Source organism: Microtus pennsylvanicus, chromosome X (genome assembly GCF_037038515.1).
Source record: "Microtus pennsylvanicus isolate mMicPen1 chromosome X, mMicPen1.hap1, whole genome shotgun sequence".
NCBI lineage: Eukaryota > Metazoa > Chordata > Mammalia > Rodentia > Cricetidae > Microtus > Microtus pennsylvanicus.
The window spans coordinates 115568971-115587245 of record NC_134601.1 but is presented as its reverse complement, the minus strand read 5'-3'; the positions used below and the strand labels follow the sequence as shown (position 1 = coordinate 115587245).

At 42.2% G+C, this 18275-nt stretch overlaps 1 protein-coding gene across 11 annotated transcripts in view; it reads right to left on the bottom strand.

Annotated features, from left to right (window-relative positions):
• Positions 1-18275, bottom strand: part of Sh3kbp1 (SH3 domain containing kinase binding protein 1) — a 339294-nt gene that overhangs the window by 81378 nt on the left and 239641 nt on the right. For all 11 annotated transcript variants that reach the window (XM_075956713.1, XM_075956717.1, XM_075956716.1 and 8 more), the window contains one exon: positions 9410-9504. In XM_075956713.1, coding sequence (XP_075812828.1) covers positions 9410-9504 — 95 coding nt within the window. The remainder of the gene's footprint in view (positions 1-9409; positions 9505-18275) is intronic.

Genomic DNA, 18275 nt, shown 5'->3' with positions numbered 1-18275 from the left:
TCTGAAGGGCCTACATCTTGCATCATTATCAGAGGATAGAAGATGGAAAGGCAAGAAAGCATGGGCAAAAGAAAGGGAGGAGCCTGAACTCTTCCTTTTATTGGGAACCTACTCTGGCAATATAAGCCCAAGGTATGGTCCTCCCACCCCAATCACATCTTTAAAGTCCCACCTCTCGACTGTTGCACTGGAAACTAAATTTTTAACACACGAACTTTGAGGGATATATTTAAACCACAATGGCTGCTTTCATTTATTTGCTCTTTGCAACACCACGGTGGTAGGTGCTATTTTTGTCCATGATTCACAGATATAGAAACTGAGGCAAGGAGAGATAAGTAGCACATCCAAAGTTGTACTGTAGCTAGTAGAACATGGTAGGGAAAAGTCCAGCAAAATGGCTTAGTGGGCACAGTGTGTAAAGAACTCGCTGCAACGTTTGATGACCTGGTTATGATTCCTGGAACCCGCATGGTAGAAGGAAAGAACTGACTCCTTCAAGTTGTCCTCTGACCTCCACACTCAAACTGAGGCAGACCCATGCCCCTGTATGCAAATAACAAATACATGTAATTTTAAAATATAAGAAAATGATGAGAAGAATTGCAGTCTGGGCTAGAGAGATGGCTAGGTAGTTAAGAGTGCTTCTGACTCTTGCGGAGGACAGGAGTTCAGTTCCCAGCACCAAATCAGGCAGCTCACAAGTACCTGTAACTCCAGCTCTAGAGGCTTGAACACCCTTTTCTGTTCTCTGTGAGTGAGCGCACTCACACGAACATATATGCAAATAAAAAGAAATTTAAAAACAGAAATAGAAACCAGAAGCTGTGTTTCAGGATGATGTTGCAAGGATTGCTGATGTCCTGCAACTTAAGAGTAGCACTCTGGAGTATAACAATCAGATTGAACAAATAATCAGAGGGTCCCTTTAGACAGTTTCATCTAATTAGTAAAGGCATATGAACCTGAGAGTTTGCACCATCCATAAACTCATCTACCACCATGCAAAAGAAGGAACCCTATTAAGAGTCACCCTAATTTTGGGTGGCACTGTTTCTTGGCTACTAGTAAGCCAAACGGAAGACCTCTCCATCCCCAAGCCTTATATTTTCATCTCATTTAAAATCTTGCATCTGAGAGGGCAAGAAGGCATGGCAAGGAAGAGTTTCTAGCCAATGCAATTAGGGAATCATGATTCTTCCTATCCAGCACAGCATCCTACCCACTTTAGAGAGGACAACAGCAACAAGCAATATTCCTTTGGGTTTCCAATGCTCTGAGGGATACATACATTGTGACTTGTGTCTCAAATAAGGGCATACATACTCTAACAAGATGGGCCATATGTAAAAAACAATTCTCTAATATAAATCAGTCATTTGCTGGACATTGACAGTTTTCAAATCTGTGCAAACCCAGATGATCCCAGACCTGTGCTTAGCTTTCTCGTTCGCTCATAAAACATGTCCTTCTAATGGGGCTGTCAGCGTGTCATCATCTTCAGGGTGACACCTGCTAATTTACTTCTCACCCGTGGAACCTCCTTTAATCCCAACATTTTAGCTCTGCTAAAAGCTTCAGAAATTCTAAGAGACAGGGTCAAGGCCAGCAATCTATTTAGTTGAATGGCTTTTTTTTATATCAAGCTAAAGATCTTTCCCCGAGATACCCAAGTGTTTGTGGAAACAAACTTACTTCTTGTAGGAAGCAAGGAGGCCTGAAAACATTTTTTCCTGTACATAGACATTTCAGTTAACTAATGAGTTAATGAATAAGGGTGGAGGAAGGGAAAACAAGGCATTAAAACCTTCAAACATGTCATCATTGAAGGACTTAGAAAGGAGACCAAGCCTCTAGTCTTTCTTTTGTGTAATGGTAACAGCAAAACAGAGAGCTAAACAATCCCCAGGCTTAGAAGAAAAGATCCCACCCAAATACACTCCATACGGGAAGACAGAAGAAGACAGCAAATGGAAGGTGTGCTTCACACACAGAAATAATTGACATTAGGGACTGGGGATGTGGCACAGTTATTAGAATGCTTGCCTAGCATCCACAAGGCCCTGGGTTTCATCCCCAGTTCCATGTGAACCAAGTGTGGTGTTACATGCTTGTAATTCCAGCACTTAGGAGGTAGTAGCAGGAGCCACAAGGGCAACTTTGTCTATATAATGAATTGGATGTCAGCCTAGGCTATGTAAGGCCCTGTCTCTAAAAAACTGATAACTCATATCTAGCACTGGACGTTTTATTTGTTACCTCTGGTATCTAGTAAGGACATTGCTATGCTGTTATAGGGTAACTCAATTCTGTCTCTGTCTCTCTGTGTGTGCTTTAGACGCTTCTACAGTAATAGGTGTGTGTGTGTGGGTGTGTGTGTGTTCTAGAAGTTTTATATTCTATCTTAAACCTGTCAGAATGTGGGATAAGGGAAACACTCCTGCATTGCTAGTGGGAATGCAAACCTGTATAGTCGCTTTGGAAATCAGTATGGCAATTTCTCAGAAAATTAGGAAACAACCTACCTCAAGATCGAGCAATACCACTTTTGGGTATATACCCAAAGGATGCTCAATCATACAACAAGGACATGTGCTCGACTATGGTCATAGCAGCATTGTTTGTCATAGCCAGAAGCTGGAAGTAACCTAAATGCCCCTCCACTGGAGAATGGATATGGAAAACATGGTACATTTATACAATGGAGTATTTACTACACATTGGTAAAAAAAAAATAATGACATCTTGAAATTTGCAGGCAAATGGATGAATCTAGAATAAAAAATATATTGAGTGAGGTAACCCAGACCCAGAAAGATAAATATAATATGTACTCACTCATAAGTAACTTATAGACATAAAGCAAAGAAAAACCAACCAGCCTACAATTCATAACCCCAGAAAACCCAGACAACAAAGAGGACCCTAAGAGAGAAATACATGGATCTAATGTATATGGGAGGTAGAAAAAGACAAGCTCTCCTGAGTAATTTGGGAGTGTAGGAGTCACAAGAGAGGGCAGAATGGGAGAGGGGAGGAAGAAAGGGGAGTGGAGAAAAATGTATAGCTCAATTAAAAAAAAAATGACACAAACTTGGGTCAGGCAGTGAAGAGTTGTGGGGGTGAGTATGATCAAAACACATTATATTAAACTCTTATGGAACAAATAAAAATAATACTGGAAAGTGATAGATTCAAATAGGTCAGAAACATGGCAATATCATTGTTGCTCAGATTAGCAACAATAATATCATTATTTAAAAAGGGAACTGCAGATGCTAGCTCTGGATATCAAGCAACACTGGATTCCTCTCAGTGACTGAATAATAGTCATCACTGAGACTGGCTGAGCTGCATCTACCACAAACATCTTAGAGTCCCACAGGAAATGAACTCGATCCAGAGTTAGCACCCTGGCTGACCCCCACATCCCTAGAACATTCAACGAGGACTCAGAAGACATGCTTGTCCCAATTCCTCTATGCTCTGGGTCTTTTCTCCTCTTCTGTGATCAGCAAAGAACTCTTGTGGCCCTGTGTGACTCCCAGGCCCACTATGAGGATAAGGCAAGATGCTGAGCTTTGGCTAGACCCCTGAGGAGAAAGGAAGGGTGCTGAGGGAATTTTGCTAGTGTCTGCCCAGAATTCTGCACTGGGAGGCTGTGGGCTACAGGTACATCTGGTGAGTGCTAATGTTCAAGCAAGCATTGCCTGATAAAGAAGAGAGACATGGAGGGAGACATAGTGAAGATGCTAGGTGGGTTAGTATTTAATTCTGTCTCCACCTCCACGGTATGGCTAGCTCCAAATATTTGAAGTATGAAAACACAAACCTGCAAGTCTGTCACTTGTATTCACTGCTGTAACCCTATCACCTAGAAGCTCCTGGCACATCACAGATGTACTACAATGAATGAACGGATGAGAATCATAAAGGGAAGAAGACAGTGTGCAAATTAAAATTGCTGCCGGTGGGCATCTAAAGATAATTTTTATGATTCCAGGAAGCACTGCCATACTCCTGCAGGTAGCAATGCCAGGGACTACCTTTATGTAGTTCCATGGCCTCCCTTCCTCTTTAGGCCATATCCACTATCTTTCTCCATGAGCACCAACAGCCTCTCTCTAGTCCCCTTCCTGCCATCCCCACCACTCTGGCCAACAGTATTACATTCCTAAACACCGATTTTAATGTTTTTAAACAGGTTTTGAACAATGAGCACTACATGACACGGGGAGAGGTTATCCACGGGAATTGTTTTATGAGCATTGTTTGCTAAGGGGTCAGTAGCAAACCCTTCCTCCTCTATTCAGGGAGGGCAGCACTGTGAGAATAGGCCCACTGTTTCAGCTGCGTTCATTCTGCCCTCAGTGGGTGCTAGTCACAGCAAGCACACGCCCCAGTACGTAGCTGCCCTCACAGTGGAGCCAGAAACTTTCTCCAAAGCTGCCCTTAGCCCTTCTCTAGGGAGTTTCTCTGCTAGAAACCCAGGGCTCAGTGTTGTGGCATATGCCTGTAACCCCAGAACTCTGGAGACAAAGGGAGGGGACCAGGAATTCAAGGATAGCCTCAGCTGCACAGTGAGGTTAAGGCTAGCTGGTGCTATGTGAGAGCCCGTCTCGAAATAAATAAAAAAGGATTAAAAGAAAAACCAACCAGAAACCACACCCAGAGGCTTTGAAACCTTCCTGAACACAGAACGTCAATCAGGAAAGTGGGATGGAGGCGGCAGAAACACAGAAGCAGGAGCTATTTTTGAGAGACTAGAAATAAAAAAACTACAGGTGTGTTCTGCACAAGTAGAAATGTTCCCAAATCCATAAGTCTTCTTTCTAAATAAAAACAAATTGGGTTGCAACATCTCATGCTCGTTTCCAGGGACACACAAATAGTTCAGGTCTCTGCGCCTTATTTCAAGAACCACAGAGGGCTCACAGACACCCACTAAAGGTGTCTGACTCATTTTCTAGAAAGTCACACAAATGACAACCTAGAGTGGAAAAGGAGGCCAGAGCCTGCTCTGTGACTCCTGGCAGGGCACAGAAAGCAGGGCAGCCGGGTGGTGGTGGCGCACGCCTTTAATCCCAGCACTCGGGAAGCAGAGGCAGGCGGATCTCTGTGAGTTCGAGACCAGCCTGGTCTACAAGAGCTAGTTCCAGGACAGGCTCCAAAACCACAGAGAAACCCTGTCTCGAAAAAACAAAAAACAAAACAAAACAAAAGAAACCCAAAAAACAGAAAGCAGAGCAATGGAAATCACCTCAGCTGACAGGCAAAGGAAAGAGCTCTAGCATGTGGGGACAGTGGAGACTCAAACAGTGAATAACACTGAAAGGCAAAAATAGTACTTCAGCTCTTTTACCTCAACTCATATACAGAATAAACAGGCACAGGTACATCCAAACACATATTTAGCCAGTGGTGACGAACCTATCCATTTTAGGTTAGCTTATAATCATCCAAATGAATCTGAGTGACTCATCAACTTAAAAGAAGAGGTAAGAATTTTTCTACAATATCAGTAGGTTTTTTTTTTTACAGACTCAACACCATTTTTCCTACTTTCAGCAGACAAAAAAGCAGCATATTTTTCTTTCATCTTGCTAAAACCTCACCCACTGAATTCTTAACTATTACAGGTGGATTTTTAAAAACACCTTTACCCACTTAATGTCATCCTTGTATTCATCCCCAACAGCAAAGAGGGACCAGACCCAGAGCCTACAATTCCTTTTGCTAAAGTTTCAAAAGGAAAAGCCAGAATGGAAGCTGACAATAGCTAGAATTATTGTTAGCACAGGCAGATTCACTGCTGTAAGACATGCCTCATGCACAGCACCTTAACAAACAGTCACAGTAGGCCTGTGACGTCAGCTTTCTGACCCTTGCTTACAGCTGAGGAAATTAAGGCTCGGAGAGATCAGTTCACATGCCCAAAGATACATCACCAGAAACCGTGATGCTGGAACTCCAACCTTGGCTTCCCTGAGCTGGAAGCCTACAGGACTCATTATCTTAACACGCCACTCTCAAGGTCAAGGTTGGCAGAGATTTTATGACAATGAAAATGAAGTCTGTATCAGTAGAGGATAGTAAGAGTTCTGTTTTCTCAGCAGATCATATAAAATAATATGAATAAAATGACAAGCTCATAATATCGGTAAGATAAACTGATGATCTTAAATAGTGATCTTAAATATCACTATAGAAACTTCATCCAGCAACTGATGGAAACAGAGGCAGAGATCTGCATCGGATCACCGGACTGAGCTCCCAAAGTCAATGGGAGGAATGAGAATATGAGCAAAGAGGTCAAGACCATGATGGGTACACCCACTGAAACAGTCTACCTGACCTAATGGGCATTCAGAAACTCCAGCCAGACTGGGAAGGAACAAGCATAGGACCAAACTAGTCCCTCTGAATGTGGGTGACAGTTGCATGGCTGGGGCAGACTGAGGGGCCACTGGCAGTGGCACCAGGATTTATCCCTACTGCTTGTACTGGCTTTTTGGGAACCCATTCTCTCTGGATGAATACCTTGCTCAGCCTAGATATAGGAGGGAGGGCCTTGGACCTTTCCCAAAGCAATGTGCCTTACCTCTCTGAGGATTGGATTGGGGGGGAGGGTATGTGGAGGGAATGGGAGGAGGAGAGGGAGTGGGAACTTGGATTGGTATGTATAATGATAAAAAGATAGTTTGTTTTCTTTTTTAAATACATAAATAAAAGGAAACAAAATTGCAAAAAAGAACACAACACGTGCACATACGTGTAAACATAAGCATCTATACACTAAATATATATTTTTAAAGAAAACAATTCAGTGGGTAGTCAGCATCCCTACAAGAATGTGCATGCTCAAGGTCAGTCCCATGAGGACATGCAAGTCAAATGGAGACATATGGTAGGTGTCTCAGAAAAGTTACATATTCCAAAGCCAAAATGTCTGAGGGAAGAAGTAGCATATCCCCAGACTGGATTTTACCACAAAAGAAAGAAAGTCATTGAAGACTTTGGTTGGTGCACAGGGATCACAAATTAAACATTGTTGTGGGGTGTCAAGAAGAAGATGCTGGGTTGCTAAGGATGAAGCAGTTGGGTAGATGGGGCGGGGAAAAAAGCACCCCTCCATGTTCACCACCTCAGGGCACTTCTCAGCAGCGAAGGAGGAGGCTCAGAGTGTTCATCAGGCCAGTAAAGCAAGCCTGGGCTCATTTGCATGCTCAGGAAGTTGAGTGGAAGGAAGCTTGGAAGGGGGCAAAATTAGGGACCAATTGTCTAAATAGCATATGGACTCTTGGCCTAGAGAACAAATGTGTATAGGGGAAATGGCAGCATCATATTATATTCTCAAACCACTTCCAAGCGTCTCGACATTTGAAACCAGAGAAACGGGGTGCAGCCCTCAGAGGGCACTCTTAAAAGTAGCCTGTCACATTCTTCTGTTCATGGGTACCCACTGAATGGCTGGGACTTGTTGAGGTTGCTTTTCAGACCAAGCTCTCCCTTCCCCAGATCAGATTCCTTTTCTGAGACTGGATCCTAGACTGCAACATACAGGACAAAACCAAGAAACGAATGTGTGTATTCCTTAGGCACAGAACGTATTCAAGTGGCAAGGACTGGAGGGTAGGTTCTTAAAGGGGAAAATTGCCATCTCCAGATAAAAGAGAAATCATGGTGCTATTTCCTTTTCTCAAATCTTCATAAATGTCACTAACACACCATGTCTCAATAAAAAGAGGCTGCCCCCCCCAGGAACAAAACAGAAATAAAGACAGTGAGTCCATCCCCCACTACAAAGAATGGCGGTTTCTTAATTCGCTATTCTGTCAGTATAAGGGGAAAGTGCTCTATTCCTTCCCTGCACGGCTAAAAACCAATTATCAGTGCTAATTATTAAAGCATTTGCATTATGCTTCGCACCCATTTAACAACTTGCTTATCCCACTTGTTTGGCTAAAGGTCTGATTAAAAATAGGAAATGCACTTTGCAGAAGAGAGCTGCCTTCTAAGGAGGAGGGGAGGGTGGGGAGAAAAGGGAACCGCTTCTTGCAGAAAGGAGCAAGAAAAGCATTGTTCCCTTCCTATTCTTTCCTCCTGCCACATTCAACACCCACGGAGTCACACTGAACTAAGGTAGGGGGAGAAGAGCTCACAGGTAAAAAAGATGGATACATTCTCAGAGGAGGGAATAGTTGACTATTCCAGAAGGTGTTTGTATAGTTGTAGCACTGTTCTACACTCATTGAGTCCATGAGAGGGTCAACAGTCTCTCCCCCCCCAAAAAAAAACCACCCAACAATCACTAGATAGTTGGTAAGCTTAATATCTGGAGCACTTCCTCCACTAGCATCTAGAGGTAGAAATAGGCAACACCATAGCAGTCCCCCAGCTTCTTGGTAAGAGCCACAGGGCCTTTGCCCAACTCACATTCCCTGTTCCCCTTCCTGTATCATGCATCTTTTAGAGTGACAATACTTCCCTGTCCTATAAGAGCTCAGGTGACTGTGGAGATGTCTAAGTCATCCTGGCATGTAGAAAATAACCATGTTTCCAGCCACTCGCCTGGACACAAGAATAAAACTACTTTCTGCATCTTAAAGGTTGCCTGGCTTCTTGTTGCACTCAACCATCATAAAATCCTTATACTTCAGAGAAGAATGTTGTTTGTTCTAGAAAGCACTTGACTAATATGACTTCTAGCTACCTGCGCGGTGAGTGGCATTACATGAAAGGAGAAATGCTGTGTGGTCAAGACCTTCGCAAACTGCTTTGCTTCACGCAGACTTTACAGCTCTCCAGCATTTCACGCGGCTCTGGCTGTAGTGATAATAAAATCATCCAACCTTTATAGCCCAAACAAGACAAGCAAAATTCATTCCGGCACTCTCCCTGCCTTTGATCTGAATAGCAAATATTCTTTAAGGTTTTGCTGCTTGTGAGGCATGACCAGCCTTTTAAGAGCCCCTCCTTGGGTTCCTGATGACACAGAGCTTTCATCCTGGCCACTGTAGAGGGCAGAAGCTGCAGCTAAGTAGGCTGCCTTCTAGAACAGACTCCTCTTCAGGGTCATGTAGGTGTGCAGCTGGCCCTGAGGTAGACAGAGACCTACTGGGTTCTCAAGTTGCCTTGTTTTCTAGGATAACCTGAGCAGAAAGAAAAATGCAAATATTTCTCACATGTTTGAGACCATAAAACAAAGCAAGCCAGGCATGATGGAACATGTCTATGATTCCAGCACTTGGGAGACTAAGGCAGAAGGGTGGCGAGTTCAAGACCAGCTTGGGCTATCTAACAAGGCCCTGTCTCAAAACAAAACAAAATGGCTAAAATGAATGCTTATCGTCTCTAGCTACTACAAAGCACTTTACAGCTTAGAAAGTGGGAGAGAATCTTTGTTTACCTTATTGATGAGAGTCACTATATCTCCTTCCTTGATTGTCAATTCGTCATCATTCTGTGCCTCATATGGAAATATTACTTTGCAGTAATCCTTGGCTGTAAGAAAGAAGAAAATAGAACCTTTAAGGGGCGTCAGCCAATGAGCAGACTCAGATGGAGAGGTTCCCTGCCACAACAACCTCAAGAAAAAGGGATGCTTAAAGGATATTACTGAGGATAAAGAAGGGGTTCTGCTCCGAAAGCTACCTAAGAGAGCTTATGGTGGGCTCATGCATATTTGTCTCTGCATTTTACCCTCACGAGTCACAGAACACCATGAATGCCATGGGCCAATTTGCTTTTCTCAGGTAGAGAGGCCACATGGCATCTTTCATCCTGAGAAAGTAGATGTGTACCATCTGATAATTTCTGAAGGAATATAGACAGGCAGATTTGAATTTTTTCCTCATTGCCTTACTGTACAGATTACAAAATGAGAAAAATGGGACCTTTTTTTTTTTTAAAAAAAAAATCTGTTATAAAACCAAAACAGTGAATAAAACAATGAAAAATTACCTCATTACCCTATATATTAGGACTGAGCTCCCAAGGTCCAGATGAAGAGCAGAAGGAGGGAGAATATGAGCAAGGAAGTCAGGACCGTGAGAGGTTGGTTCACCTACTGAGACAGTGTGCCTGATCTAATGGGAGCTCACCAAAGCCAGCTGGACTGGGACTGAACGAGCATGGGATCAAACTGGACCCTCTGAATGTGGCTGACAATGGGGGCTGACTGAGAAGCCAATGATAAGGGCACTGGGATTTGTCTCTACTGCATGTACTGGCTTTTTGGGATCCTAGTCTGTTTGGATGCTCACCTTCCTAAGCCTGGATGGAGGTGGGAGGGCCTTGGACTTCCCACAGGGAAGAGTACCCTGCCCTCTCTGAGGACTGGAGGGGGAGGGGAGTAGGTGAGTGGCGGAGCAGGAGGGAAATGGGAGGAGGGGAGGAAGTGGAAATTTTGAATGGTATTATTTATAAAGCAATAAAAACAAAAAATAAAAAAAGAGAAAATCACCAATGCACTTGCATATAAAAAGTCAACTATGAGCAGCCAACAAATACTATCAAAACATTTTTATGCACCTCTATGTAGGATGGGTGAACTTATTCATTGTATACCTCATGGTCTTTTCGCACAAACCTGCTTGATTTTGATGGGGTTGTTATTGGGCAAGAAAATACACAGTCCTTGCTGAAGAGGAAAAAAAATACTTTGGCTATTCAAAATCAGTTCACATATTAATGAGTTTTATGCTTTGAAACTATATCTGATATGAAGTTATTGTTATCAAAAAGCACCATGTAAAAATAGCGAAAACCTTTGTAGGGGATTTGGGAAAATGAGGACTTGGCAAACCAGGCTTTCAAGACTTAGGACAGAAGGTGGAAAGAAAAACTCAAAGAAGTTAGTATCTTCTAGAGCAGACATTTACTGTAGTCTACAGTAGAGTCCAAAAATTGCACAGATATTTCCTAAGGCTACTTCCTGCAGCTAGTCATAACCTACAGCTATATACCTGAGTGTCAATTACATGGTTGCCAGTATACTTTATACCACAAAATGCAATGTTTATGTTGGTGAGCAGCCTATCCATCAAAGAGAGTGACATGTAAAATAAAGGCGATCAGACAATCCATAATGCAGACACACTGTGCTCTAGGGTGGATAGGGCAAGGCAGGGAGAAGGAATCACTCTACTTCTGTGCAGAAGTTCTTGGCTTCTGTCCAGTGGCTTGAAGATAGCAGTTATATCCCCATCTGCATGGAATGAACATTCATCCTTGGGTTCTCTGGGCTTTCTCATGGCTTTGGCTCATTGATCTCTGCTGAGAGGCACCTATTCTAAATCCTACTGAGACCATACTCCTAAACTGACAAGAATCATCAATGTGTTATCTCCATTTAATTAGATATAGCAAAATCTTCCCCAAGTCCAAATTGGTTAGATGTTCTAAAGGGAGGGAAAAAGTCAAACATCTTTAAATTGAATAATGACAGTTCTTCACCAATTTTCCAATTGACTCTGCTAGTGAAATATGACTTCCTAACCTCAAAACTTCCAACATGAACACACAATATCACAGAAGAACTACCCTACAGAGTTCCAACTTGGCAAATAACTCTCTGGATGGAAATCAGAGACATTTTTTTTTAAAAAAGAATATCAGTTACTCATGACCAACAAAGAAAGAAAGAGCATGCCATGTTTCTGTGTCTTTCCATGAAAAGGTTAATAAAATGTGATCAACCACTGTGGATTAACTTCCCAGCAGCCACCCCCAATCCCATTTCTACTTCGCAGAATCCTCATTTGCTCAGGTATATCCTGTTCAGGAAAGTAATGTTAATCCTGCATCCAGATAGTAACTGGGACCAACTCTGCTTAGCTTCTAAGATCAGGCATGTTCAGAGTGACAGGGCCATAGACAAATAATGTTATCTCACTCCCCCTTGCTGCTGATTTGTTTAGGGGTAAGATGTGATCTTCTAGTCACTGAAATCCGAAAAAAAGGGATCTGTTAGGAATGCCATTGATAGATCTTTTTTTTCCCTAGAGACGAAAGGCACACAGTTGTCTGCCTCTGGTCGCTTTCCTTGTGGTACACAGGGCCTGGGCATGCTAGCTGAACACTCTACCACTGGGCCTTAAGGCTTCTAACACTGTTCTATCATTGCTGGAAGACAAGACAATGTTAGGCACTGTTGCGATCATGTTTGAACAGTATGAGAAAAGGCAAGAATTTGATCCTGAGTCCTGAGGGTGTTGAGCCTCCCTTCAAATTCACCAGCTTCACAGGGCCCTTTTCTCTGAGTCTCTTGTGCTGCAGCTTTAGCAAATTAATTGTTTCCCACTGTTTTGTAATCCAGTAGGAAGCTTATTAACATGGAGAAACTTCACACAAGTTATCCTTCTCAACATCCTCTTACTATAATATGCCTCCTCACCATCATACCCTATTAAAAAATATTTTTATGTCATTTCTTTTCTCTTCATCTCTCACCTTCCTATTTCAGGGCACAGTCTATAGAAGTACACCATAATCACCATAATGGAATTATTGCTAAGAAAGAGCTCATGAGCCTTTAAATTATTTCACAAGGATATTTTATTTGATACTTACAGGTTCCCTGTAAGCTACGAAGGGCATGTGTCTCTTAGATTTAATAAGATCAGGTTTTAATAAGTCTAAGTTTGAAGGAGGGGCAATAGAATTTAGCATTCTACCATGATAAAGGCGAAACTAGAAGAGGAGGATTAAATAGGGGGATGAGAGATTGGGGTCACAGTAGATGATTATCAGTACAGAGACACACAAACTAGACAATGTACAAAGAGCAAGAGACTTTGGATCACTCGGTCTTAAATGGGATGTCATTATTAAACCCCTTTCCTCAAGGCTCAGGGATCTATGCAGAAGAAGAGAAGAAAGAGTATAAGAGCCTAAGGTGATGGATGACTCCAAGGAAACAGTGTCTTATACAAGACACAAGGCTGACACACACATAAGCCCACAGAGACTGGTAGCAAGTGTAGGGCAGGTTCAAGACAGCCAGGGTCCCAGAACTGAGAGGGGGAAGTGGCCACGGGGTCCCATCCCTAACCAAGAAGCTGAAAATGATACCCACTGGCAAAGGGAAAATCAGTTTTCTCCAATGACACAGCACTGGGAATGTCAACCACATTCCAGGGCAGGTCACGTGTCCAAGAGCAGTTTACAAGACAAAGCAGACCCCAAGGTTTTGTTTTGGTTTTGAAGAGAGAAAGAAAGGGAAGTTGGGTGGCTAGGGGGGTGGGGAGGACCTGGGAGGAGTTGGGAGATGGGAAAGAATATGATCAAAACATATTGCATAAAAATGTTAGATAAATAGCTTTTATTATATTTAGGTATGACCCTTGTATCCCTAATCTCTCCAAGACTTTTATCATAAAGGCGTGTTGAAGAGAGGCCTTATCATACAACAAAAGTATATGTTCTACGATGTTCATAGCAGCATTGCTTGTGATAGCCAGAACCTGGAAACAACCTAGATGCCCTTCAATGGAAGAATGGATGAAGAAAGTATGGAATTTATACATATTAGAGTACTACTCAGCAATAAAAAACAAGGACTTCTTGAATTTTGCATGCAAATGGATGGAAATAGAAAACACTATCCTGAGTGAGGTAAGCCAGACCCAAAAAGAGGAACATGGGATGTACTCACTCATATTTGGTTTCTAGCCATAAACCAAGGACATTGAGCTTATAATTAGTGATCCTAGAGAAGCTAAATAAGGAGAACCCAAAGAAAAACATATAGGCATCCTCCTGAATATTAACCTTCAGCAAGCGATGAAAGGAGACAGAGACCCAAATTGGAGCACAGGACTGAAATCTCAAGGTCCAAATCAGGAGCAGAAGGAGAGAGAGCACGAGCAAGGAACTCAGGACCGCAAGGGGTGCACCCACACACTGAGACAATGGGGATGTTCTACTGGGAACTCACCAAGGCCAGCTGGCCTGGGTCTGGAAAAGCCTGGGATAAAACCGGACTCTCTGAACATAGCGGACAATGAGGACTACTGAGAACTCAAGAACAATGGCAATGGGTTTCTGATCCTACTGCACGCACTGGCTTTGTGGGAGCCTAAGCAGTTTGGATGCTCAACTTACTAGACCTGGATGGAGGTGGGTGGTCCTTGGACTTCCCATAGGACAGGGAACCCTGATTGCTTTTCAGGCTGGGGGGGGACTTAATTGGGGGAGGGGGAGGGAAATGGGAGGCGGTGGCGGGGAAGAGACAGAAATCTTTAATAAATAAATAAATTAAAATTAAAAAAAATGTTAGAGAAAAGAAAAAATCACTCATTTCAACAATATAGTTTAATGTGCTTAAATATTTCTACACTTGTGCAAATCTTGTCATAATCTAGTTTTAGAACATTTCTGCTATGCAGTTATGCTGTTTGATATTACGAGGCATTAGACACAGAATTATCTTGAAAGCATTACTTTTAGACAAGGAGTAACTGTAGCTGTAGCTGCTGTCTATAACAATCTACAAAGTAGGCTTCTGCTATTGGCTTTGCCACTACGTGCATCCCCAGAACTGACACGGAGTTCTTGTGTCTTTCCTGATGATTGGTCCTTGAGTGACACCTAACAGGTACTGTAACACTCAAGGGACCGCAAGTAGAAGATTCTGGGTCAGAAGTCGGGATACTTGGAACTGGACTCAGTCCCAGCTGGATTTTGTGGAGTGCATGACCTGAGGCAGTCACATGGTAGCTGTGGATGGCCACAGCGCCATCAGGTATAAAATAAGGGACCACCAAAGGAGGAGAAAGGTTAGCTTAGTTAACATCAGCAGAACATCTTTAGCCCATTTGAATGCATTCCAAATCTCAACGTTTAAACAACTCAAAACAGCTCTGCTCTGCTCTGATCAGAGAATTGAGTTGTTCCAGCTTCTATTTAGGACCTCAAAAGTTTATCACTGCTGTTCTGAGGACATCCATTTTGCCATCCTGGGCTAGAACTATGTCCTTTCCAGCAATGACAGTTCAACACTCCAGCCACAGCCACTTCTGAGCAAATAAGGCAGTCATAGACTCACACTGTATCATGATGTATTTAAAATGTATTTATTTGTGTTATAAGTACATTTGTGCTTTGCCTGCATATATGTCTGTGTGAGGGTGTCAGATTTCCTGGAACAGGGGTTACAAACAGTTGTGAGCTGCCATGTGGGTGCTGGGAACTGCACCTGGGTTCTCTGGAAGAGTAACCAGTGCTCTTAGTCGCTGAGCCATCTCTCCAACCCCTCTCATGATGTATTTTAAAATAAGAATTTTATCTTTACTTATGAAGCATTTTAGTGATTTAACTGAACTGTATCATAAAATAAAAATACATTGGTTTGGGTTTCAATGGTTTTAAGATATTCATTCAAAAATAAATGTATTTATATACAAAATCACTATTAAATTCAAAAGTGTGATGTTAATTTTACTGTACATTGTTCCATATTTCAATTTGAATATTTTCTGACCCACAACCATCCAAGAGATACTGTCAACCAGTTCTGGAGCAAGGGCCTATGATATACAAGTAAGACCAAGTAGACCTTCCTGTCTTGACATGGAAGTGATAATCTAATGCTTTGAGAAAGGGGAGGGGAGGAAAATGACAAAACAAGACAAATATGCACATCAATCAATGGTGGCAGATACTGCTACTGTGTTTCACAGAATGGAAAGACGATATGCGTGTAAAAAAAGTTCAAAAACAAGGGGTATTTGATATGCTTTAAAAGATGAGGATAATTCTAAATCCTTTTGGACATGGGAAGAAAATCTAAGTTTTAAATGAGTAGCAAACAGATAAAAAGGGACTAAAATAAATTTTTGCAGGCAGGCATTTCCTATCAGTTCATTAATTTGATGGTTTAATTAGACTGAAATCAAGTCAGAAGGAATATACACATGTACAGAAAGAAATAAAGGCACAATTTATATAGCAAACGAGATGGCTTTGTTGCTTTTCCTTTGAGTGGTTAAACTATGTTAATAAATCAGCTAGCCTAAGTCTAAATTGCTAACTTTCTCCTTAAGGCTTTTTGCCTTAGTCTTTAAACAATCTGATAAGAAACCATGATTCTTTCTTTCCAGAAATGGAACAAAACGAAGCACACGACACATTTAAAAGGGCAGAGCAAATGAATCTGGCGCGGGAAGGGGCACGGGCTCTGACCTCATTACTCCCAGATCAAGAGCTTCTCACACTGCTTTAATTACCTGCTTTCAGTTTTGAACTTTTAAAATTTTATTACATTTATGCATCCATCCATACATTCGTGTCTATGTGTGTGATTGTGTGAGTGTGAGTGTGTGTGTGTGTAATAGTGTGTGTGCATGTATATACACAGTACTGAGTGTGGAAGTGTGAAGCCCAGAGGAAAAGTGTGAGAGTTGGTTCTCTTCATCCACCCAGTAATCTCGAGGGATGGAACTTATGTCTTCAGGCTAGGTGGCAAGTGCCTTTATCAACTGAGTTATCAGGCTGGCCTTGTTTGCTTTTGAGACAGGATCTCATGTAACGTATGCAAAGCCTCAAACTCATCATAGAGTCCAAGCTGATCTTGAACTTTGTGGTGAGTCTCCTAATAGGCTCCGAAGTGCTGGGCTTGCAGATGTGTACTGACACGCATGGCCAGCTTTCAAATTCTTAAGAAACTTGCTCAAGTAAGAATCACCAAGAACTTCAAGCATGATTCATCGTCCCTCTCCCCAAAACATTATTTCAATCTCTAGACTTTGGGAAATTTACATGTTATTAAAAGCAGACCATTAAAGGAAGTGAATTCACATGATCACATTCCATGACTCCCTTCATCTGGTTTTATAATGGGGTAAAAGAAAGAAAATACCTTAAAACAAACAAGCAAAAAAATATCTTTCTGCTTAAAAAAATAAAGTAAGAATAGAACAAACAAAATAAACATTTTTGCAACCTGAACACATGTGAGGATATAATTTTAAATCCAGAATACTCTCTGGGCTCACTTTCAACCTCTGAGGATTAGGAGCCCATGTGCTCAGACTCTGGTAGAATGAACACTCACCAGAGCTTTAGGTAGCAGTGGAAAGTATTTTGTCATGACTAAAATCAGAGTTTTAGTTTCCCTTGAGACATTATAAAAGAAAGAGTGTATTGTGCTGGAGGAATGTTCAGTGAGAAAGATGCCTGCTGTGTAAGATGAGGACCAAAACCAGACAAACAGCACTCCTGGAAAAGCTGCCATGCACCTGCCTGAAAACCCAGTAATGGCTAGGGGTAGGGAAGGTCGGGGAGACAGGCAAATCCTGGGGCTCTCTGGCCAGCCAGTCTAGCTGAAATGGCAAGCTTTAGGTTCATTGAAACCATGTCTCCAAAAGCAAAGTAGAGTAGAACATTCAGTGAAGTCCTTTGACTGCCAGATGTACAAAAACAAGCACATCTGTGCCCTTGTGCATGTACACACACACAAATGCATGCACACTCAGAATGTCAACTCCGTAATGTTGAGTTTCCTTAACATTATAATCAGATACTCTTCCCTTCAGTCGGTATGTATTATCTAAGACACTACTAATTTATAATTTTAGGCAGAACTCCCGAGTACAGAATTATTCAAATTTTCAAATAAATATGCTTCATATGCCATATTAGATGTAATTAATATTCACTATTTGGGTCTTATGCTATGCCTAATCATTAAAATTCTGCAGCAAATGGATGACCTATTGCTCCAAGTGAGGGAATAAATAACACACAGGTATATGTCAGCCCACGCTTAGTTTTATCACCCTACAAGCACTAAAACCTTTTTATTTTCTGAACTTTTAATACTCTGGGATTTCATGTAGGGGTAGCATGCTATCATGCTCTGAGGACAACAGACGTAGGTAAATAAGGCTAGTATCTGCCTGTCAGGGAGCTTACAATAAAGTGGAAGAAACGAAACATGCCTAAGTCTAGTTGTTGACGCGCTGCCAGCGGAGAAGGGAGAGTCACAGCCAGCTCAAAACACGTGAATGTCAAAAACAGGGAAGTAACCTCCAATGTCGGAGACACAGAGGCCCGCCTCTCCAGGGTAAAATGGCAGTGGAGTTTACACAGCGCTCTAGGACTTGGGGGAGTTTACAGCCATTTGCCATGGTCAAAGCGGGACACCTGCTCCTACAGCTACTTAGATCCCTTTCCTGGGATTTGAGGAATCTTTCTACTAAAGAAGAGCTCTGCTCATCCCCATTATCAGGGAAGCTAAAAGTACCCTGGTCTCAGTCTGAGGTTCTCATACT